This window comes from Ammospiza nelsoni, chromosome 2 (genome assembly GCF_027579445.1).
Source record: "Ammospiza nelsoni isolate bAmmNel1 chromosome 2, bAmmNel1.pri, whole genome shotgun sequence".
In the NCBI taxonomy this organism is placed as follows: Eukaryota; Metazoa; Chordata; class Aves; order Passeriformes; family Passerellidae; genus Ammospiza; species Ammospiza nelsoni.
This window is the reverse complement of record NC_080634.1, coordinates 78,893,544-78,917,347: the sequence shown is the minus strand read 5'-3', so window position 1 is coordinate 78,917,347 and position 23,804 is coordinate 78,893,544. Positions and strand designations below refer to the sequence as shown.

Here is a 23,804-nt window from a genome sequence, read left to right as displayed (position 1 = left end):
CAACACTGAAAGAAAGTGAGCAAAGATTGCATTAAAAATTATAAGATGCAAATGATGATTTAAAATTTGTTAGGAATACTTTATTTCCTTGTATTGTTGTTGTTTGATGGCTACACGTGTTTTTGAAGGCATAATAAAGCCAAGGTGCTCAGCTAGACTAGATGCTGGCCATGTCCCTTACTACACAGTTGCACAGCTGCCAGACACTTTCCCTGTCAGTTCTGTGCATGGTTAGCATTATCACACCACCAAATTCTGTAGAAATGTCACTCGTGGTTTTGTTTGTAATATTTTTGCATTTCCAACATACTTAACATGTAATTTCAAGAGTATGTCCAATGGAGCATTGCTCTCACAAATTGAGAATCTCCAGAACTATCTGAAGGAAGTACCACAAATTTCCTTCTCACAATTTTTTTCAGCCCTCTGAATACAGCATATTTACAAGTGGCATCTTTTTTTAACAGGAACATTGTAATCGTTTCAGTTCTAGACTTTTTTCTTCGATGAATTCTGAGTGTTACTTAGTTGTCTAAGTCATCTAAGGATCACTGTACTTACACCTCCACCTCAGGATATTAAAGCATCCTTCATTTTGAGACCCTGGCTGCATGTTGACTGCACCACATCTCCCTCTCTTGGGAAAAACCTCTGTCCATAGAAAGAAAGTTGTATTCCTGTAACTGGCATTTAGGTGACATCTCTGTGGCTTCTAGATCTGTAATTTCCATGGTTGATTTTCATGGAAAGGAATGTATGTGCTCACTATCATTCCAACTATTCCTTAGAAGAATAACCTTTTCTCCATGTTTTATGTAAAAGCACAGACCTGTAGCCTATGAGAGCTTTCTCCTGAAGCTTTAGATTTAATCACTTCTAGAGGAGCAGTATTGTTTATTTAATTTCAGCTTCAGTTTTTCTTTGTTTTTGCCTTTTTCCTGTTATCTTTTCCCCCTCAGAGTAATTGTGGGGTTCGAAATAGGTCTCTTTCTTATAAAATATTTATTATTACTTGAAGCCCAGGAAGACCTAGTTCCATGTATTGTTAATTATAGCTGCTATTAAAAAACAAAAAACTTGCTGAGCCTCTTTGTGGTTTTGAACATTTAGTTAATATCAGTGTTACAGGGAGAAATATTAATGGGATGTTAGATTCATTTTGTTTGTTGAAAAAAAAATTTTCATTTTTTTTTTTCAGAAATCACAATCTGTTGAAAAAGCAGAAAAACATAGTCCTTACCCTTTGAGGTTCAACTGATCTCCACCAACTGCATCTGTACCATTTGTCTAATTTAGCATTTAATTCTTAAGAAATATAAAGTGATTTATATAAGATAGCATGGTTTAAAAAATAATGCAATGAGGTGCAGTTGGTTAAATAATGAAACAAAATGATACAAAACAACTCTACATTCTAGCCTGGATCAGAGGAAATTTAAATTATCTACTGTGGTTTTGCTCATTTTCCCTCTGTAACACAAATGGGCTTAATTGAACTCAGCTAAGTTACTAAAAACTAATACCTCATGAGGAATCTAAGCAATGCAATTTTTTTCATCTTATTCTTCCAACTGTAGACCTAAAGTACAACAGGAACAGTATGTTTGCAGGGCTGCACCAGAATCTTTGATATGTCTTTTACAGTATTAACAGTATGAAGTTTCTATCAGAGCTCAGGCAACTGTTTGATAGAATGGAGCTTTGCCAAGAGCTGTTGCACTATATTCTCCATCCATATATATTAGTCACCCCTCTGTTGAACTGTGAGATGAACCTGGTTTCTTTGAGGCACAGGCCTGTGCGTTATAAAGGGAGTTTTAGAATGTTCTACATCTCAGTATTTATCTTACTTGCTTCTCTCATAGTTGGAAGTAATTTATTTTTACTATATATAAATACTTAACATTTAAAATAAGCTGCCTCTTTCTTCTTAAAGACTGCTTCTAACAAGGATAATTATATTGATGCAATCACACTTGTAAATCAATTTGTTATTAATAAATTACTGTGAATATTAGGAAAGCAAAATTGTTATACTCAGCAATAATCTGAGCACTTCTTATTGAGACTTTAATGTTGGTAGGAAAACAAGTAGGTATTGCTAGATAAGATTGCAGAAAATTATTTATAGCTAAAGATACCTATAAAATCCTGATACTTTACTTTTTAAAAAGGCAGGTAAACATATACAAGATTTAATATTATTATATTTTGATGTCATGCAGACTGCCTAGCTGAAAGGTATATCTTTTATAATTTAGGAAAGGAGTTGTATGTTTGTTTCTTGGGCTTGAGCTTTTAAAGGATCTCTGTTTCTTGAACCCAAATTCTTTTGTCCCCCATATGGAAAATTATAATTTCTATTATATTGGTATTTACTTGTATTTGTATCAAAAGCATCTAAGTGTTTTGAAGTTAAAGTTGTGATGTAAATAGTCTGCTAGACATGTTTTGCTTTTCACAATTACATAATATTAAGGTAGCTGTTATTACATATGCCTTAGTGCTTTCAGTATGCAAGATATTTTGCTTGGATTTAAAAAGTTTGTTCATAGTAGGACAGAAATTCATCAAACTGAGTTCTGTGCAGAGTAAAACAGTTGGCATTCAGTAAAGATGGAACCCATAGGGAGGCATCCATGAAAGAGATTTAGGGAGATAAAGCAATGTTGTTGAATTTACATCCAAACCAAACACACTGAAAATATTGCAGAGACTTTGGAAAATCCTCTTTATCAGCAGAATCCTCTATCTACCTAGAAAATTCATAGCATGGGGATTTTGAGGTAACTGAGTGAATAACAGAGAAAATATTGGTTGTGTGAACTCTGGGGGCAAAAATGGAACATTGGGCTGGCTGCTGCTATCAGCAGTTTATTTTTGGACCATATTTTACTATTTTAGAACTTTTTAGTGACACACTTTATTTAAAATTGAATTAACATATGAGCACTATACATCCCTATGATGCAAAGACCATTCTTGGCTGGGTGTGCATATGTATGATATTTTAAAAATGTGAAAATAAAACTACAATAGAGAGTAGAAAAGTTCAGATAATTCTGAACATTGTTTTATGCAAGGATAGGTCATCTTCATGAGACTTAGTGATTACAGGCACATTTTACCAAAAAAATGTATTAAATGGAAAATTCAGATGAGTGTGTAAAATCCTGCAGTGTTCAGGTAAGTGGTATGATGCACATTGAAACAAGATTGAAATACTTCTGTTTTCTAGGGGGGGAAAAATGAAGCCTAAGGGGTAGGAGATTACTTTCTTAAGCCCATCTTTTGTGTAGGTAGCTTTAGCAAGAGGAGCCCACATAATGCTGATAAAAGATAGAAGAGATTGAAGGGGAAATATATTGAGGGGCTGTTGAGGTGCAAAATAAGAAACTTTGAAAACTATATTGTTATTACACTCTATCACAGTAACATTTTTCATATTAGCTACTCTGTGGACTGCAGTAGTTTGAGACACCTGAATGGCTTTAAACTGATGTTCAGTAGGGCAGAGGTTCCTGTGGTGCTTGCACAGCTGTGTCTTCAGGGGTGCAGTTCCCAAAGCTAGCCAGTTGAAAGCCAATATTCACTATCTCAGCTCTGTGATGAAGCCTTCCCTATACTTTTAAAAGCAAATCTATTTTTAAAGTACACTTGATGCCATCACACCATTTCTAAGACATTTTCCATATTTGAAAAATAAATTGTTGTTATATTTGAATATAATATATATGTATATATAATACATAATAATGTGCTTAACTGTAGGTTACTGCAGTTTTTCATTGATTAATAAATTTCCTATAAAAATTCAAATTAAAAAATTAATGTGACATCTGTGGACAATGTCCAGTGATGAATAAACTCAAAGTTTTTGAAGTTGAAAAATAATTAGATGCAAGTGAAGTAATTTTTTTCTGTAAACATCAGCAATTCTAAACCTTACTCTCTGATTAAACCCAAGTAACAATACATATTTTAATGAGACAGTACATTTACCTGGGCTTTTTGTCTCCTCACAGCCATGAAGGAACAGATTCTGTAGCTGACCTGGCAGACGTTATTGTAGTATTAAACAACTTCAGAAGCAAAATTATCAAAGTTCAAGTATGTATGCAGTGTTTCCTGGTATGAAATGTGACTTATGCTTATGTGTCTCACGCTATATTTAATTGAAATATGTATACTGAAATATATAATTTAGATTTTGTATAATTAAAAGAAGGATGTGCAAATTAATGTAGCTAATTTGATCCAATCAGGTGATACTAATTGTGTGGGAGATTTGTTAAATAGCTGTTAAACATAGATCATATTTATCTCATCTAGCTTGAGATGCCCAAATGTGCAGTCTTGGTGACCTAAATCCCTTTCTGCTTAGCAGGAGAGAGTCCAAAGGACTGCTCATCCCTGCTCATCTATGGATTTAAACCAAGAGAATGACCTCTTGAGACATCCATTTCTCTCCAGTGAGTGAGGACAGATTTTACACAAAGTCCAGATTCCAGACTGGAAGTCAAAATCACTTGTGTTGCATTTTACCCTAGGCGACCAAATTTGTGTCAACAAAATTACATTACTTTCATTAGATGTATCAAAAACAGCTAATGAAGCACCACTTACTGAGGAGAAAGATCCTCATAATACACTATATTTTCCACTATATATTTTAAATATTTTTAAAATATCTGTAAATATTTTAAAACACCATACATTACTCTCTTCCCCAGTCCTGAAAGTTTCCAGAAGCCAGGGAAAATGTAAGACTCTGGAGCATGATGAGCCTGTCTTTAAACAACAGAGAATGGGTAGAAGAGTGCCTAATTTTCCTATTTTGAGCCAAAATAGGAATATTATTTTTATGTGAAAGGTGGTATGTGTATTAAGCTTATAACTAGAATATGTAAACTCTGCCATTCAGTTGAACTCTAGAATTACTTCACTGATCTGTAGGATGTGGCTTCAGGATAGTGTCAACAGAAATCTGTGTTAGCTTGACAATATAAACATGTGAAATTAATATGATTAGATTCACACATTCACGGTGTAAGAAGCTATTTGGTTTTCAAAAGCAATTAGATTTATTTTAATCAAGGAAATTGAGGTGGTAAATGAAATTAATCTTGAGCCATTACAAGTATCTGGATAAGACAGCAGAAATTGCTTAAGTTGGATGCAAGAGGTTCAGTTTCAGTGACAAATTTGTCACTTTCTCCCTGTGAAGGGCTTATGAAAATGACAATTTCCTCTCAGGTAAGTTCCATTGTGAGGTACTATGCTTCTTCCAGCTAATGGCTGGATCATGAACTTGTGAGGGAGGAAAATGAGATAAAATTTACCACGTTTTTAGTTGTTGTTTAATAAAGATGTACAGAGTGCTTGAAATGTGCTGGCTGATTTATTAATCACCATACTTAGTGGCTCTAGCCAGTTAGTACACCATGGTGAGATATCACAATACAAGTAGTAATTACTATCAACTACCTTCCCAAGTTGCACAAAGACCTTTATTTAATTGACTAGGTACAGAAAAAGCCTGGTAAAGTGAATGAAGAGCTTCTTACAGATGGAACAACAGCAAAAAAAGGAAAAGTGGAATCAGTTGCAAGGTAATGCATGTCTTGATTCTAATTTAGCTGTTCCAGGATGTGTTAATTATTACTCATAGCAAGTAAATTTTCTTGCTTGATACTGATACAAATGTGTAAAAAGTCTCTCCAAGGGATTTATAATGTAAATAAAAAGGGGGAAGGACAAGCTATAATGTCATGTGAATCTCCTTTTTTATTCCCTTCTTAATCCCTCCTTTGTATTTCCAGTTTCTCTTCATTTTCTCCTTTGGCTGTTTTTTTTTTTCATTTTGCTGTGGCAGGGAATCAGTCTCAATGTGAAAATCTCAGCTGGTTATGTGGTACTCATGTATGTCAAACTGAACATCAAAAAGCAGACCAATGCTGTTTGTTTGCTCCTGGACATAATTTATGAAATCTCAAGTGTTTTACCTTTTACTTTAAAGTTTGAGTTCTTTAAGTAATTGTAATAAGCATCTCAAGCATTACATTTGGGGCTAATAACTTTTTAGTATTTCTCATTTGCTGTTTTGAACTAGACTCACAAAAGGTTTTATTCAGTTTTCGGTAGATTGGGCAATGGTTGTCAGTCACAGACTGCTAAAGAAAATAAAGAAAAGGCGTAGCAGTTCTATTTCATCTGCTAATCAATTGGCTCCAGTCAGTCCTGTACACACACCTCTACCTCTTGGTAGATCCAGGACTGGCTTCTGTCTCAGCTTTATAATGCCTCATGATGAGGCCTCTTGTGCCACAAGTACCATCAGACCTGAGATTTCATTCAGTGTCTGTTGCTGATTTTATGCTTATCACCATTTATCCACAGATGATTTCACTGTTACAATGTAATAGAATCACAGAATGTTAAGGGTTAGGAGCACCCTTGAAGATCATCCAGTCTCAAAGCCCCTGCCATGGGTAGGAACACCTCCAGTAGAAGAGCTTGTTCAGAGCAGCATCCAGCTTGGCCTTGAACACTGCCAGGGATGGGGCAGCCACAGCCTCCCAGGGCAGCCTGTTCCAGTGTCTAACCACCCTCACACTAAAGAATTCCTTCCTACTATAACCTAAATTTCCCCTTTTGCAATTTGTACCCATATTGACTAGATTCAGAGACCCTCCCAGACCACTATGCTACAGCTTTAAAATTTCTTCCACCTTGGACCCACATTGCTGCACAAAGGTTCTTCTGAAGAATGATGTTAGTTGAAGGAATTTTTCATTTACTTCAAACTTCCCACTTCTAATTAGCTGTGTCAAAGGATGTATGTGCAGAGATCAAAATCTTGACTCCCTCTAAGAAGGTTACAAGGCCAGAGATCTCTCAGCCTTCCAGGTCTTGCCTTTTATCACAGTGGCATTCATCATGCTCTGAGCTTGGCTGGCCCAAGGAAGCCCCTCATGCAGTGAAGTTTATTTGCTCTTCCCAGTGATTCAAGGTTGTGGCTCAAGGCATAATTTGAGGCTGTCAGCCTTTTGCCATGTAGGATCCTGTCAAATACCCTTTCTTTTTGTTATCCCAAAATGAAATGAATATCCACCAGCACATTGTTCACTACAGGAACCCCCATGGGCTCTAACATGAGAGATGTGCACACCACTTTCCCCAATCCCTTTCATACCTGAGCTGCCCTTCTCTATCTGACTGCTTTTCCCACGTGACCTTAGAGGTCAGCCCAGCAGCTCTGGGAAATTTCTGCTTTCTCTAAAGCTTTGCAGAATCAATATTTTCAAGATCCTTGCATCAAACCCCGATTTTTCTTTTCACATGTGATGGCTGCTTTACAAAGAGCGTGACACTCTTTCAGTCCTGCTATCACTAAATATAAGACATGGGACAAAAAGTCAGGAAGAAAGAAGACAGACTGCTTGGACCTGTGAACTGCAGTCTGTTTAGCCTGTGAGGGTTCAGTGCTGCTGGAGAGGTTGTGTGTCTTCTTTGAAGATGCCACACCATGCAGACAATGCCACTCCACTGATGTCTCTCTCTTGCACCATGCCTGAGTGAATAGAACGTGGGTTTCTCAAAAGATTATTCACACCACTTAAACACATTGCAGCCTCTCAGCTATTTCTGAGCTTTCAGCTTTGTATCAGTGGAGTGATCTGAATTCTTTTGAATATATTAGAGATCTGAGACTTGTCTTATTTGCTCTTAAAGATTATGAGGATACCTATTTTTACACTTTCTAAAAGATACTTTTAAAAGAGATATAACCAGAAGAAAAAGTAATAGGGTGACTCATGCAATCTAAGTGTGTGAGGAATGACTCATCTCACAAAAAAGACTATTGAGGTAAATTTCCAACAGTATCAAATGGTTTGATAACCATTTGATAACTATAACCAATCTGGCTCTGCAGTTCTGAGGTCTGTGAAGCAGTGCCCGAGGGAGACTGCAGCCACCATCCCCTGCCTCTGTGTGCTGGAAGCTACCTGATTAACAACCAGCCCTGGCAGACTTTGGGATTCAAAACAAGCAAAGAATGCTGTGCAGCAGAAACAGAGACCTCTGTACAACATACCTTAAATACATAGGTTAGCTTCTAGGGAGGGGAATCACAGTAATCTGAAGAAGAATCCAACAAGTGTAGCAAAAAACTTTGGGGAATCCCATCACCACAGACCTCTTAAAGTTATGACAGTATTTTGGGGAAGGTTTTAACTCCTAAGCCAAGGCATGTGCAGTGGAAGTAGATTCTAAGTGTATTTGTTTACTGCAGGATGTGTATTTCTTTTGTACATTTTATTTTTGATTTTCTATGAGCTTAATGATAATTTAGTATGATTTTTTTTCTACAGGATTTTAATTTTATATAATTATTTATAATAATTCTCAGGTTTTCAGAAGAAATTCCAACTGATGAGAAGGAAAAGAAAAGTGATATTCTTAATATTTTTTCTGTTGCTTCAGGTCATTTATATGAACGTTTTTTAAGGTAAGGAAAGGTAAAAGAGGAAGCAATAATTTCATAGTAATACTCTACATTTTCTTAGTAAAACTAAGCAACCTAAAGAAACTGACATTTTTAAACAACATCTAAATAATAAATTTTCAAAACTGAGAAAAGTTATATACAGTGAGAACTAAATTAATCTTTAAGAACAAAGTGATTCAACATATAGATGTTCAAAAATACCGTTATTCTTTGAAGACAGACAATGTCTTTCATGTGTGAAGTACAAGCATAAAAGATGAAGTTCAGCCTCTCTGTATACAGACACAACAGAAGTGACTTCATTAGAGTTGTGTCTATTTGTGTTTGTGTTTCATACAAAGTGGATTTACTGCATGCCCATATGGCCTTACTTAGCTTAGGGTCCTTTCAATGAGCAGTGAGTGCTTTTAAGGAATCTTACAGTGTTGCCTGATCTCTTCACAACCATCTGTGTCACTTTTCTGATTTGAGCACTGGTGATTTGATGGCTGAGTCATCTGAAGTTTGAGCACTGTGTTTCTTCAACTTGCAACAACCTTCATAAAGGGAAAGACACATTTACTTTAAAGGAGAAAAAGTGATCTTAAACATCGTACTTGCTGCTTTGTCTTATTTTCAGGTTCATTATGTCTTGATTTTAAGGCAGACTTGATTTCTTGTAAGGCTGTAAGTCACTGCTTACACCAAACAAAGGCCATGATAATGAAAAATAATTGAACCCAAACCAGGGATTCTTACAGTTATTAAGGGTTTTCCAAAGAGGGTCTGACTCGAACTTTGCTTTTTTTCTTTCCAGCGACCTATTAAACTCAACCAGTAGATTCTAAAACAAGTTATTTCAGTGGCCAAGTTAATATTTAAGGTACTAACCATTATCTGATTTAGTCAATCACCTCTCCTAGAATAAAACATGGTAATAGATCCACTTTTGAAGTTGTTCCTTCTACTGTTGCTTAGCCAATCTGGATCAAATAAGGCCATCTCAAAGTGCCCTTGAACACATGCTCTTTAAAGCTTTTAATTAGAAGTAGATAAAAATTTCTACTTAAATTGGCTTAAAGAAATTATACTTAGAGTTTTAGTACTTTCTAAGTGCAGTTGAAATTTAATGATCCGTGTGTATTTGTTTGTTTATTGTAGACTTATATTTCCACAGAATTATGATGCTTTCTGTCCTGCGTCATACAAAAACACCAGTTAAATTTTGGTTTCTGAAAAACTATCTCTCCCCAACATTTAAGGTAGGAGAAAATTCTTCCTCTTTTTTTTTCTTAAAAATTTTAAGTGATTTTTTTTCATTGCAATTGACTAATCATATAATTTTAATTAAATTTTCACAGTGGAAAATAATCCCTAAATCTATGAAATAGCAGTGTTAGGTATAAGGCTCTCCTCTTCTGGGACATGAAGCCCAGTGATACATTATAATAATTTATTCTCTTTTGATAGTCTCCAAGAGCTTGCATGAAATGCTATTTCTATTGGTGTAGCTGAGGATACTGCTAAAACTAAGGGATCATTTTAAGTAATAAATTACATAGTCAGTAAGGCCAACACAGCTGCAGCTGCCTTGCAGCATTCCCTCCTTTTCCTTTTGAGCCCTTGTGTCTCTCATATATGTGCACCTGATGGATTTTTGTTCTTCTTTTTGTTCTTCCAGGATGTAATTCCTCACATGGCTAAAAAGTATGGATTCAAGTATGAGCTGGTCCAGTATAAGTGGCCCCGCTGGCTTTATCAACAGACAGAAAAACAAAGAATTATCTGGGGCTACAAAATTCTTTTCTTGGATGTTCTTTTCCCTTTAGCTGTGGATAAAATAATATTTGTTGATGCTGACCAGGTAAGAAAAGATAATGGCATATTACTGTATGAGGAATTAATTTGGGCTTAAATTGATCCAGTTTCATTCTATGTGGCCATTTTATTCAGATGCTGGTCTTGAAAGACTGTTGCAGTTGTACAAACAGAACCAGTGGTATTGCAGAATGTAGATGCAAGAATTTCACTGGTTGTCAGTTGTGTGGGCATAAAGAGTTTCCTTACACTGAGTTGTCCTAAATTGCCTATGTGGAGAGACAGGCACCTGGAGAGATGTGTGTGATCTTAAAGCTGCATTTCGCTGAAAGCATTTTGGAGGGATTCCATCTCTGGGCTGATTGTGAGAGGAATACTCCACTATGGCCAGTGTCTGAGATGATTTGGACCATTTGAGCAACTTGTAGATGGCTGAAATTCTTCAAGATTAATCCTATCTCTGTTTTACATTTGCATGCAGTCCTTCATTCAGGAATTAAAATTGTATAATGGTACTGAAAGACAAAGTGCTGTCACAGAGGAGTTTATTGCAAGGTTATTAAAAACCTTGAGACAAATTCTGACGTATTTTGGTCCTTTTCCAAGCTCAAGAATCAATTAAACTTAGGTGTAGCAATGCAGACTGTAACTCTGCAATTTCATCTGGATACACTATGTGGGAACACTGGTGGTCTGTCCTAACTACTGTAAGGACTCCTCTGTGCTCCCAAATAGCTATAACATTTTTACCACTGATAAATTAGGTAAGTGGGGTTTGAGGGAGAAGGATTGATTAGCAAATAAAGGACATGTGTAAAATGTCATTAAAACCTCTTTTTGAAAGTACTTTACCATTAGATACAAGGATTTTTCAAATGATGCAATAATTTTGGAGTGCCCAAGATGGGTAACAAATGAGGAGGATTCTTTAGAAGGGGCATGATTGGTAGATTTCCAAAGTTGTGTTTCTTAACTGAGGAATTTTATATTGGGCAACCAGAAACACTGGTCTGTGAATTAAAAAAATATTGTCAGTTTTATATAATTTGCTCAATAAATGTGTTACACAGATGGGCACTGTTAATAATATAATAAAAAACAATAAATTGAGGAAGGTGAAGGGAGACGACCATCCGATTGATGAGCATGATCTCTGATTTATTGACCCAGCTTACACACTTTTATAATCGTGTTAATTAAGTTCATACATATTGCAAAATCTGAGCTCATTATTGGTTACAGATTACACACCAACCCCTCCTTTGTTGCCAATACCTGTGGTTTTCTTGTTGAGGCTAATACTTGTTTTTCTTATGCTGCTGTTGACTTGTTATTGAACACCCTTTCAAGGACTCCATGTTTTTCACCATATTTTTCTCATCACTTAGCCAAGAACACGGTATTTACTGTTTAAGGGAAAAGCCTGAGAACTTGCTGCTTACAGCTGCCTTTTATTTTTTAACCAGCTGTATGTGATCATGGCCTTTCTATAAGCCATGTCTGAACAAAACTCTGCAACAATAAATAATTTTTGGAACAATAATTTGGTAGCTGTCTCCCACTGGAAAGGTCTATTTATACCCCACTGATGTAGCGTCGGTAGCTTTTTTTAATAAAAGTTAAACATTGTGAAGCCTGCTACAATCCCTGCCCTCATAGAAACAGTACTAAATGAATGATATTGTTGTTTAGATTGTGAGGAGTGACCTGAAGGAGCTCAGAGACCTCGACCTGAACGGAGCCCCCTATGGCTACACTCCTTTCTGTGACAGCCGCAGGGAGATGGACGGGTACCGCTTCTGGAAATCGGGGTACTGGGCTTCACACCTGGGCAAGAGGAAATACCACATCAGGTGGGACAGGCCCTTACACACTGCTTGTGCTCTCTGGGAACTGGATTGAAGTCTGGGTGTTGGTGTTGATCACTGAGCCATTCAAGAGCCATTCTCAGTAAAGGCAGGAATTCTGATGATGTTGATTTCACTGTTTTATGGTGGTTTCAGCTGCTTAATAAAGAAAAATATCCCTTCAGGATGGGAACATGTTTTATTTTCTCGTTACTTTTATTACTATTGTCAAAAAGAGGGTGACCTCCCCAGAAATCTTACTTCTTTGGGTTTTTATTCCTTTTAGTGCCTTGTATGTTGTGGACCTGAAGAAGTTCAGGAAGATTGCAGCTGGAGACAGGCTTCGGGGCCAGTACCAGGCTCTCAGTCAGGATCCAAACAGTCTGTCAAATCTGGATCAGGTATTTATGGCTTTGAGCATTTTAGGGTTTTTCTTTATCTTTCTCAATATGTATGGAATATCATGTATTTCAACATAAATGTTACATAATTCCAAAACGGTTTGCCATTTACTGCTCTTTTAGCCTATTTTCAGGAGTGCATATGAGCACAGCTCAGAAAACTGCTGATATTTTTAATTTAAAAATGAGGGATAACCCCAGTTTCACCTTTATTTGTAGTTGTTGTGCATGCATTTATGTTTTTCTGATGATAACCCTACATTCTGATAATGGTAATTATATTCGTGTTTACCAAGAGCTTGTTCCTTTTTCTTCTTTTTTTCCATTAACGTAAATTCAATTTTCTTTTGTAAGTTAACTGCAAATGCACTCTGATTGCTGTACATGGTTACCTTGGAGTGGGTGGAGTTGTTTCACTTTGGGTGAACCTCAGAAGGCTTCATAAGTGAGATTGTCCCTGCTTTTGGTGTTTTCCTTGTGGAATTATTTAAGCACAGAAGATTTTTACCTGCCTCCAACAGCAACAGGATCCCATGGTAGCAAAGCCCACATTGCTCAGTGCTTTTCCACACCCCTGCTCTGCAAGCTGGTTTCTCTCTTACATAAGGACATTATTGCCACTCGCATTTTTTTCTTCAGAAATAAAAGTAAAAATTGAAAACAGGAGTTCTTATGATACTGGAGAATGAAAAGTGGGAATACAGCCACACTAAAAACGCGGACTGGACTGGACACCTGGAGCTCGAGCAGACTGCAGCTGTATGTTAAGAGCAAAAGGCTGAAATAACAGCAACAGTCAGAGTTCACATCTTTCTGGACAACAGAATGAATTCCTGGCCCTGATCACCCATGCAGAGTCCTGATGTGTTAGAGCTGTGTGTTCTCCAAACAGTATTAGCCACATGTATAAAGTGTCTTTCAGAAAGACCTTTTAAGATTCAGAGGTTACAGGGCTTTCACCATAATGCTGGTTTTCAGAAAATTGGTTTTATCTAATATTCTCAAAAAAATTAAAATGTCTCATTTTAAGACTCTTATATTTCCAATTACAGCTTTAATACATGATAGCATATATCTCCTATTGGCCTGTTGGACCAAATCAAAAGCCACTTAAACACCAGATGTTAAGGTAGCTAAATCTTGGCAGAATGGAATTGGAATTACTTTGGAAAGTGAATATTTCAAAGTAGAATTTGCATAATAATCTGGTTTGACCATATTGATAGGAGCTACTTGCTGTCTTCATTGCTTCTTCTTACACAAAATACAGCAATACTCCTAGAAATACAAACCACAGTGCAATGTATTGGAGACCTGGAGAGTTTTCATCTACTGCTAAGGATGCATTATAACTCTCTTATTACTATTTATTGTTTTAAATACCTGTGTGGAGCACTCACTGCCGTTCTCAAAGAAGCATCAATCCCAGCTCTCTGCTGATCTCCCAGCAGTGCCATCTTCATGGGTGGCAGTTAAGGTTCTTAAACCACAGAAGAGAAGTAGATAGAAGGGGAAATTTTGATTTTAAATGCAAAGGATAATAAGTATAGAACTCCTAGGGAGAAAAACTTGCACATCATAAAAACTAGACTTCCAGTACAGTAATTTTGTTCAGAGCAGCTTTTGTGTTCATTCTTTTTTTTCATTTACTTTAAGTCCTGAAACTAACAGCTGACTTTCTACATTTTCCTGCATGTAACAGTTTTTAAATTGACAGCTTCTAAAAGTACTGCAGTAATTCAGGAATTGTGATTTCATTTAGAAAGTCAGAGAGGCACAACAGAAAACCAGTCTCTTCTTTTTGGAATTGGAATGGTGATCAACTACATTCCAAAAATTATACATTTTTTAAAAAATGAAGCATTTCAATTAATGCTGAATGTCTTAGCTCTTCATATAATTTGGTGTAATTCTTTGGTACCAATGTCTGTATTTCAGTTAAATTATACATCTTTCATAATGCAGCAATATCTGCTATTTTATTCTGTCACATTTAGCAGTGTGAATTGGCAAACTAAGATGTGACTAACACTTGAGTGCTGGCATTTATTCTGAAATACAATGTAAGGGTTGCACATGTGAGGGCACTTACCAATGGATGTGCCAGGTACTGCCCCTGCTCTTTGCAGCTCTGGCTGCAGCCAGCCTGAAACCTGCCCGAGGAGTTTCTCATTAATAAATGCTGTTCCCTGCATTCAGCCAGATCTTGGCTCAGAGTTTTCATGGCAAGATTTCCTGAGAATGTAATAAAGGTCAAAAAAAAAAAAAAAAAAAAAAAGCTAGAAGTAAAGTAAGGAACTTAGCCAGAATAGCAGTTTAAAGCTTTTTCTTCTCAAGCTCATTTCTGGAATCTGTTTTCTTAGAAGTCAGCTCAACTTAGAGTAGTGGCATAATCCTGTATTATATGTTTTTTGAGTTAGGGTTTCTTTTTTTCAAAGAATGGAAAGTGAGGGTTTGGGGTTTTTTTCAAGGAATGGAAAGCTGGTTTCTATTCAATGCTAATTTATGGTTTTACAAAATTTGTACAGGATCTTCCCAATAATATGATTCATCAAGTAGCCATTAAGTCTCTCCCTCAGGAGTGGCTTTGGTGTGAAACCTGGTGTGATGATAAATCCAAGAAAAAGGCTAAAACAATAGACCTGGTGAGTTGATCCTGACTTAAATGAGTTATACAGGTTAAACATTTTGCTGTGATTTCTGGGACATTTCAGGTTGAGTGTGTGTCATGTCATGAAGGCAGCCTTGCTGGAAGGCGCTGCAACATTCCATCCCTTCCCCTGGAACATTTTCTCCTCTGAGACCTCTCCCACCTGCTCTCTACCAAATCTGCTTACATTAAAGCTGAAAATTGCACAAAAAGTTTAAGTCTTAACCAGATAGGACTGAAGCTTTTCATGCCATTACATGAATTTTCCTTATAATTTTTCCATAGTCAGCCAAGTTACTGGAGCTGTGACAAAGTGCTGTTACCTGTCTGGGCATTGTGGGCTGCTCTTGTTCTCCTCCAGAACCTTAATATTGTCATGGTTTTCTTGGTCTGTTTCATTGCTATAAACAGGAGATAAAGCAAAGCCTTAAAAGCACAATGCTCAGGATACTCTTCATGTTTAGGAAGAAGAAAGTTTATTTCTTTGGGAATAGAAAGAGACAAAAATCTTTTTCCTATCATTATTATCCCAATCCCATTTTCCCCCCATTTAGATTTTTTGACAGCACACATACACTATTTGCAGTGCTTTAGACATAATTTGAAAGGAAAACAGACAGTTGGAACTTGGTGTGATTTTTCAGTATGCAAATAGTTTTTGCTTTCTTCATGTCTTTACTGTTAGAATGAGTTTGTTTGTGCTCTAAAGACAGGTGCTCTCTGTTCAAAACTCACATCAGGTTCAGTTTCAGTGTGCCAGTGTCAATCTTGCATCTCCCTAGGCAACTTTGTCTAAATTTTAGCAGTCTTGTGCCAGCCATGTCTGTACTATACTGACAGTCAGCAAAAAGAAAAGTATTTACAATTCATTTGAGCTAAATTCTCTGAAAGGGTGTTATTTTCACATTTGCTTTGTTTACATCTAATATGTTTTAAATTTTCAGTGCAACAACCCCCAAACCAAAGAACCAAAACTAAAGGCTGCTGCCCGGATAGTTCCTGAATGGGTTGATTATGACTCTGAGATCCGAAACTTGATACAGCAAATTGAAAGAGAGAAGAAAAATCTAACATCATTATTTCAAAAAGGTAATTTACATGCATATTCAGCTGTTAGCTTTTAAAAATTAAGTATCAGTCTAGTTGAAATTAAGATTGGGGTCAGTAGGCACAAATCTTGTATTTGTGTAATTTCCCTTGTTAGAGAAGTGGTGCGGGGTTTGATAGTTGGGTGATGCTTCTTTCCACAGGAGTTACATTGATGGGACAAACTCTCTTGTTTCATGCCAGAATCCAAGAGAAAGCTCAGTGGTCCTGTTCTGCACCTCAAACACAGCCAACAGTCACATTATTTTAGCCACAAATATTAAGTAAAGCACGTTAGCTTAGGCTTTACTTGGATAATCTAAAGCTCATGTCTATTAAGCATTTGGGGACTGAGTATTAATTTGCCTCTGCATCTCCCTCTCTCTCTCTCTCTCTCTAGGCTTATCTATCCAAGCCTTTTTGCACTAGACTAAATTCTGTTTTCATTAGTTAGGGGTGACGTTTGGTTTTTTGTTTGTTTGAGTGTTTTTGTTGTTGTTTTGTTTGGCTTTTTTTTAACTAAAATTGTTTTAAACTGAATTTATTAAGTAACATGAAAGCCCCAGACAAACAAAACCCAAAAGCAAAAGAAAAAACCACAAACACGTATACAGGACTCCCAATAAGACATGACTTTTTGGACTAATGTAAAACAAAATGAAAAGATGATCTGAGCACTCAAGGTTGAAGAAAAAATGAGCAGATAAATATTTGTAAGTCTTGGGTGGAGGAACAAATTCACTTTTCCTTTTAAAGAATTCTTAGTGGGTTTTATTCTTCATGAAAGCTTCTGGTCAGCTTGTAGCAAGGCTCCAAAACTGAAGTTCATGAACTGAGTGATTAGCAGGAAATGGTAAGTAAAAGGCTTTCTCCACATCTTACAAACCCAGGCACTGCCTCTGTGTAACTCTTATGTGTATTTTTCCCCTTTGGCTCCAGGGCTCAAGCACGATGAACTTTAGCACAGCCCGTGACCAGCAATGGTGACAGCTCCAGAGTCTTCTGGGAAGGACTGAACAGAATTTACAGCTGTTACATTGGCACTATTTGCAGCATTCTTTAATGTGAAGTCAAGTATTTTATAACTTAAAGTGTTATTTAAAACATTTTAAATGCAATACAAAAATGAGAAATCCACAGGTACTTGGGGGTTTGGGGTTTTTTAAGTGGTATGGAGCAGCTTTCCCAATGGCTTTTTCTTTTCCTTCTCTAAAGTACATTTTGCCCAGAGGACTTTGGAATATGAAGGAAGATGTGTTCAGCATTGTCAGTCCAGGGGAGGACACACACATTAAATATGTACTTGAAAACTGTTTTGTGCACATTCCATGCATTAGGCTACTGTATTTAAATACCATAATTAAATAGGATGTCTAATTTAGGCCACACAAAGATAACTCCACATGGAAGCTAAAGCAAGGAATGACACTCTTCATTTATTATGCAGGATTGCTGCACTCTTAAGAGATTCTTAAAACTAATTTTTTATTCTTAGGCTCCTTTTGGCCACTTAAATAGTGTGTGATAAAATTCCATTATGGTTTTGGTTGAGGTGATTCTCCAACAGCATACATTGTATCAGAAGGTCAGTACCTGAAAGCTGCTTCTACTCACTTTTGATTATTATCATCCTGTTTATAACTGAAAAGAAAATAATAAAATACATGAGTATTTTTTGACTATCAGTGGTGTCTCCTGTAATTTTCTAAACCTGTACTCACAAAACTGTTACTTTAATGGGATACTGGCATTTTGATCCCACAAAAATTGCAGGGAAAAGTTCTTATTTGAAAATGGGGAATTTGTGTCTCCAAGTGAAATCTAGTGCCTTAAATACACACCTGTATTCAGGCTGTGTGTTCAGGCTGTGCTGGTTTCAAAATAGGATTGGATGAGAGCACACTTTCTTATAAGAAGTCTTCCAGTTTAAATCCTTGAAGTTGCACAAGACCATGTAATTACCACTAAGCGGGTGAATCAGCAAGGATTGCACATTATTTCCATAGCAGCAAATAATTGAATAAACAATTAGAGAAATGAAGCAGATTTTGTATCCACTGTCATTGTCCTCAGCTGTTGGTTGCTTACCATTTCTTACTGTAAGAGTGAGTATTTAAAATCACATGTTGCTGGTATTTTTCAAGCCCTATTACTAAGGAATGTGAGACATGCAGATTTTTTTACAGCTCTCTGTATTTTCTGTGGTTTTACCTTTATGTATTTTGAACATTTTTAACATGTCACATACAGGTTTTTCAATGCTTGTTGAGGGATTTCCTTTTTATGAAGTCCCCAATGGAGTAGTTCCTGTGCAACCCAATAGCAAAAGTCAGTAAAGCCTAATGTCAGTTCCTTTTATGTCTGACCCATTTCAGTGCAGGAGCTGTTTTATTATGCTTGTTCTCTTAATTACTTCAGGATATCATGCAGCAAGTCAAATATATTTGAACATAAACTTTAAGTTGGTATTTTTGTACCACAGAGATGGACTTGTAATTGACTTAGCAGATGCCTATGCACCATTACTAAAAATCCCATGCATAACAAGGAAGTAACTGATTTGCCATAGCAGAGGACAAAAGCCATTATTCAGTTGTTTGCTGCATGATTTTATTTACAAAATATTTTTCAGATTTATACTTCCATCCTGCTGCCTGACTCTGCAGCAGCATTTCACATGGATCTGCCTTGGTATTCCAAGCTTGAAGCATATATTGGAAAACTTGTTTTAGGACAGAAGTTAAAGGTTTTTTGAGAAACCTTAGTTCTCTTTAATTATGATTATCTGTGTGAGCATGTTCTGCAGTATAAAAAGTGGATAATTCATGCACTGATTTCATGTTCATTTTCTCTGTAGCATCCTGTTCTTTTTAAAATTGGATTACTTCTACTGGCTTTAAAAAAAGAAATAGTTCTTTAAATACTATTTCCTTGAGATTGCTTAAATGATTAGAATATAATTTTATAAATGTAATTGGTTGGAGATAATTTTGAAGATGTAAAAGGTTTAATGCAATCTTTTAGTGTTTTCTATATTTGTACAAAATGTTCTAGTTGGTTTTTTTTTTTCCCTCCATAATACTACTTTCAAAGAAAGCTTTTTTTTAATATACAATGCTTTATAAAATAAGAAAGGTCCCACAAACTTATTCACTACTTTTTAAAAGATCTCTTTAAGGCAGCACTTTGAGTCATTAGCATGCCATTATATTTTAATCCTAAATCCATGGATTGTGTATGTTGTACAAAATATTAAAAGGTTCCACTGGAGAAGCAAAGATGGATTGTTTTCTGCTCTCCCTTTCTCTATTACACAATTACCATTCCCTACTTGGCTAACAGAGCCAAAGAAAACAATTGGCAGCAAGTCCTCAACTGCATTTCCTCTACCAAAAGTGTTTTTGCAGGGGAGCAACAGCAACGTTCACATCAAGGCATCTGCTGTGAAGTGAGATGTAGAGGTGCAGAGAGAAATTGTTTTTTGTTTCCAGTCTCTGTGCTGTGCCCTGTGAAAGGGATGAAAATACATGCTGCTTTAGAGTGTTGCCAAAACATGGTGCTACTCAGTAAATAAGCAAAAGAATATTTGAACTATTCAAATGAAGGAGTTTTACAGTTTACATTCCTGTGACAGTGTCTTTTCTATGTCTTGATCTTGAGATCAGCTGGTAAGTTTAACAGAAAATGAAAAAAACAGGCATTAGTGCAGTATTGTTGATGAGCCAGAGCTTTATTTAGTATTAAAAATATTTCTCAGGTTCTCTTAGGTTCCTTTTAACCAGTCCCTGAATCAAGTACTTGCCTTCAGTCTGAGGCTTCATGGAATCACAGGATAGCAGGTTGGAAAGGACCTCAAGGATCACCTGGTCCAGCCTTCTTTGGCAAAAGTACCTTTGGTCCAGGCAATATGATTCAGCACCCTATCAGGCAAATCTTATTGTTCCAACACGGGAATCCAGCATTTCCTGGGGATATTCCAAGGGCTGGATGTTCTCACTGTGAAATCAGCACTCAACAGGGCTTCTACAGTTGCTGTGGTTAACTTCTATACAACTTCTCTTCCACACAGAATGTGGCTGCTTCCTCCTCTTGTCCCCTGCCTACAGAAGTGCCCTGCACAACTCCAGCTTCAAACCTGAAGAGCAGCATGAGGAAAGAAGGGAAGACAAATACACAGCAGTGCTTTCTTGTCATCATAAATATCTTTATTGTGAAAAATACCATAAAATAATTCCCACAGTTCTAGAAAAAACAGTTCTTGCTTTGTAGATTTATGATTCCATATAAAGACATTTTATAATTTGAAAGATTTGATAAATCTCTGGCTAACTTTACTTACCCTTCTTAAAACATGAAACTGCTACTTAGTAATTTGCTGAGGGCAAAAAAAAAAAAATCACTCCCATTAATTTTGTTACGGCTTTATGGATAAAAGTGTGTATTACAGAGCAAACAATACCTTACAATAAGGCACTTTTAAATACAACTAACCTGCTATGATATCCTGGCTAGTTTCCAGCAAAGCTCCTATAAATCACAGCCCTAAACAGAAGAATAATTCTTGTTCCAAATACCGGTCTGAAAACTGAAATGATAACAAGCGTTAAGGTTTGTTGTTTTGTTTTTTGTTTTTTTTTTTAAAGTTTAAACTAATACATTTTCTGCATATGTCACAAGTTTGAGCTCTTCAGTTTGTAATTCACTTTGACTCTCTTATAATACTTATCAATTATCATATCTGTATTTTACCACGCAAAATATGCTCCCCCCACATTCATTTTAAAACAAGTTGGAAACGAGTTTATTAAAACTGAAAGAACTCCACAAAGAAAGTTTGCATCTACCTACAGGCCAACGATGGGAACAATGTTTCATGCACATCTCAGGGTTGACAAACTACTGAGACATTTTACTTCAATGTTCAGTTACTGAACATTATTGCACTACAGACACCCACGAATAAATAAAAGGTGGCTTCAGCTGGCTTCAGCTTCCTTGTGTGTCGCCTGCACCATTAACACTCAGCATGGGACCAGCACTTCATTTGCCAGAGTCATGTCAGGAAATGCAGCGCCAGAGCTGGGGAGCCTTGCAACATAAATGACTTCTTTTAAACACAACTTTGTCTGGTTTCCCAGAATACCTCAATGCCCTTCAAAACAGCACTGGGCTGGTAACACTTCTTGTGCCCAGCAGCTGCTCAATACTAGAAAACCTTGTTCTCCGCTGTCGCATTTTGCTATTGTTTCCAAGAACCTGTCTTCCAACAAAAGGAATCTATGAACAGCAATCATGCATCAATCATCTTCCTTCTTCTACTGACTACATTCAAGCTTTTTTGTTCTTAAAATGTCATTTCCTCGTTCCCATTCATTCATTTTCAAAATGCACATAATCCTTTTTTGTTTATCTCTGTCCCGCTGCCTCCGAGAAACAAACGCACACTGCTCCAATGTCAGTGCCTTGTATGAAGAATTTACTCATGAGGGAAAATCTTATTCCTTCTCTAGACAAAAAAAAAATTAAACCTCAGGAAACAATTCTCTCAGCTCAAGCTTTTAAAGCTGCACAAGGGCAGTCCTTTGAAAGAGAACTTATTTCCAGCAGTCCCCTAGCACACAAGCACAGCTGGCTGTAGTCTTTACTGTGATTTCGCACAGCCCAGCCACTCCTGCATGTACGCAATCGGGCACATCGCTCACGCTGCTCATTCAATACTCAAGTAAAAGCAGCCCCTGCTGTAGTGAACAAGGCAACACACGAGTGTTCAATGGCTCACACACAGCCCAGGGCCAGCACAGCTGGGTGGAGCTCACCCCTCAGGGCGGAGGGCTGACAAGAGCCACAGGAGGACATGGACAGCTGCCCCCCACAGCTCCCTGCCCAACCCTAGGTACTGCCAGCAAGCAGCAGGTGCACAGAGGCCAAGCCCACAGGGCAGCAGGCTCCTCACTGTGCAGTCAGTTCCTGTGTCCGAGCCCCAGCCCCTGAGAGCTGTGCCAGCCTTGAGTGCTCTCAACAGCCCTGAGCATCTCCAACACTTCGAGTAAAAATATTTCCGACAGGTCACAAGCACAAGTGGAACTTGTAGAAAGTCATTCAACTTAGTGAACATCCAACACTGGAGTTTAAGAGGCTGCTGTGGTGGTTTTGTACCATAAACCATTAGAAAACACCAAACAACCTCCTCAGTTTGAAGATAAATTAGTGAACACTGACCTTTAAATTGCTGTTGAAAAACATTTTACAAAGCTGCATGGCCTTGCAGTTATGTTGGTGAAGTACTTGAGGCAGAAGCCAAGGGTTCTGCTTCAGCAGCAACTTCCATCTACAGTAAGAAACCCCTCCCTTTTGAGACTCAAGGCCTTATTTGCTAATTTCATTTGTTTTACTGAGGCTGCTTAGGTTTTCAAGTGCCAGGAGTTGAAGCAAGAGAAGACTCCTATCAACTGATTATTGTTTTCCAGTTAAAATCCAATCAAGAGAACACTGATGAACTGTAATTCTTGCATTCCAAGAAAATGGCTGCTGATGAAACTCAGTAATTATGACAGATGCAGTTACAGTATAAGAAGACTCCTCACTCCTACCCACTGCAGCCCTGGTAACACCACACAGCGCATTCACACAACTCCACCAACTACACCAAACCCATTTTAAGTATGTCCATATAGAGAAAATTAGAAACAGACTTTTGGCTAGTGGGAAGTAAGTCCCTCTTTTTGCACACAGCTGTCTCTGCAGTACTGATGCTGTTACATGAAACATAAAATTACTACAATTTCATGTAGTACTAACTCTCTGTTGCGTCATCCAACAGAACTGAAGTTGTATTGCATGGTAAGGCTGGAGTTAATAACACATTCCTGCAGTACACTCACATCACAACCTGTCTCAGTTCTGACTTTATGTACAGAACCAACAAATTGCTGCAGAGTCAGGAAAATGTCACATCAAATTTTCCGCTCAAATTTGAAGCAGATATTTTGGTGAAGTGCAAACTACTCAAAAATCATACCTAAACAAACACCCAAAAATCACATAAAGAAAAAAAGTGTTCTGAAAATCAAGTCTTTCCCCCAAGTCCCACCTCACTGCTGACAATTCACCAAGGAAGTCACCCCAATTAATTTCAGGTTAGTGAACCACAAAGCGAGCAGTATTTCAGCTACAGTTACCCCCAAGCACTCTTTGTCCAGAGCGATTGTTGGGACTGGTTCAGTGCACAGCCTCTTCCCCACCCCTGGCACTGCCATCACCAATCCAGCAGGTGGCCACTTAGGTTTCCTCTGAAAAATACTGGGAGATGGATCATTCTGCTGAGCACAACCAACAGTTTGTTAACGTAGAGACTACTGTAACTACCCTTGCCATGTTTATTAGGCCCCAATCCACAAAAATATTTACATGCATTTTTATCTTTAAGCATATACTTGAATTCTAAATTTAAAGTGTTGTCCTAAGTAGCATCTTACTGTTTTTTCCATCCGTAGGAATAAACATGTCCTGCA

At 37.2% G+C, this 23,804-nt stretch overlaps 1 protein-coding gene across 2 annotated transcripts in view; it reads left to right on the top strand.

Annotated features, from left to right (window-relative positions):
* Positions 1-18,891, top strand: part of UGGT2 (UDP-glucose glycoprotein glucosyltransferase 2) — a 77,333-nt gene extending 58,442 nt beyond the window's left edge. For both annotated transcript variants that reach the window (XM_059466509.1, XM_059466510.1), the window contains exons 30-39: positions 4,026-4,110; positions 5,527-5,612; positions 8,414-8,512; positions 9,669-9,753; positions 10,173-10,355; positions 12,002-12,162; positions 12,443-12,557; positions 15,086-15,202; positions 16,152-16,296; positions 17,233-18,891. In XM_059466509.1, coding sequence (XP_059322492.1) covers positions 4,026-4,110; positions 5,527-5,612; positions 8,414-8,512; positions 9,669-9,753; positions 10,173-10,355; positions 12,002-12,162; positions 12,443-12,557; positions 15,086-15,202; positions 16,152-16,296; positions 17,233-17,255 — 1,099 coding nt within the window. In that variant the 3' untranslated portion in view covers positions 17,256-18,891. The remainder of the gene's footprint in view (positions 1-4,025; positions 4,111-5,526; positions 5,613-8,413; positions 8,513-9,668; positions 9,754-10,172; positions 10,356-12,001; positions 12,163-12,442; positions 12,558-15,085; positions 15,203-16,151; positions 16,297-17,232) is intronic.
* Positions 18,892-23,804: the final 4,913 nt, after the last annotated feature.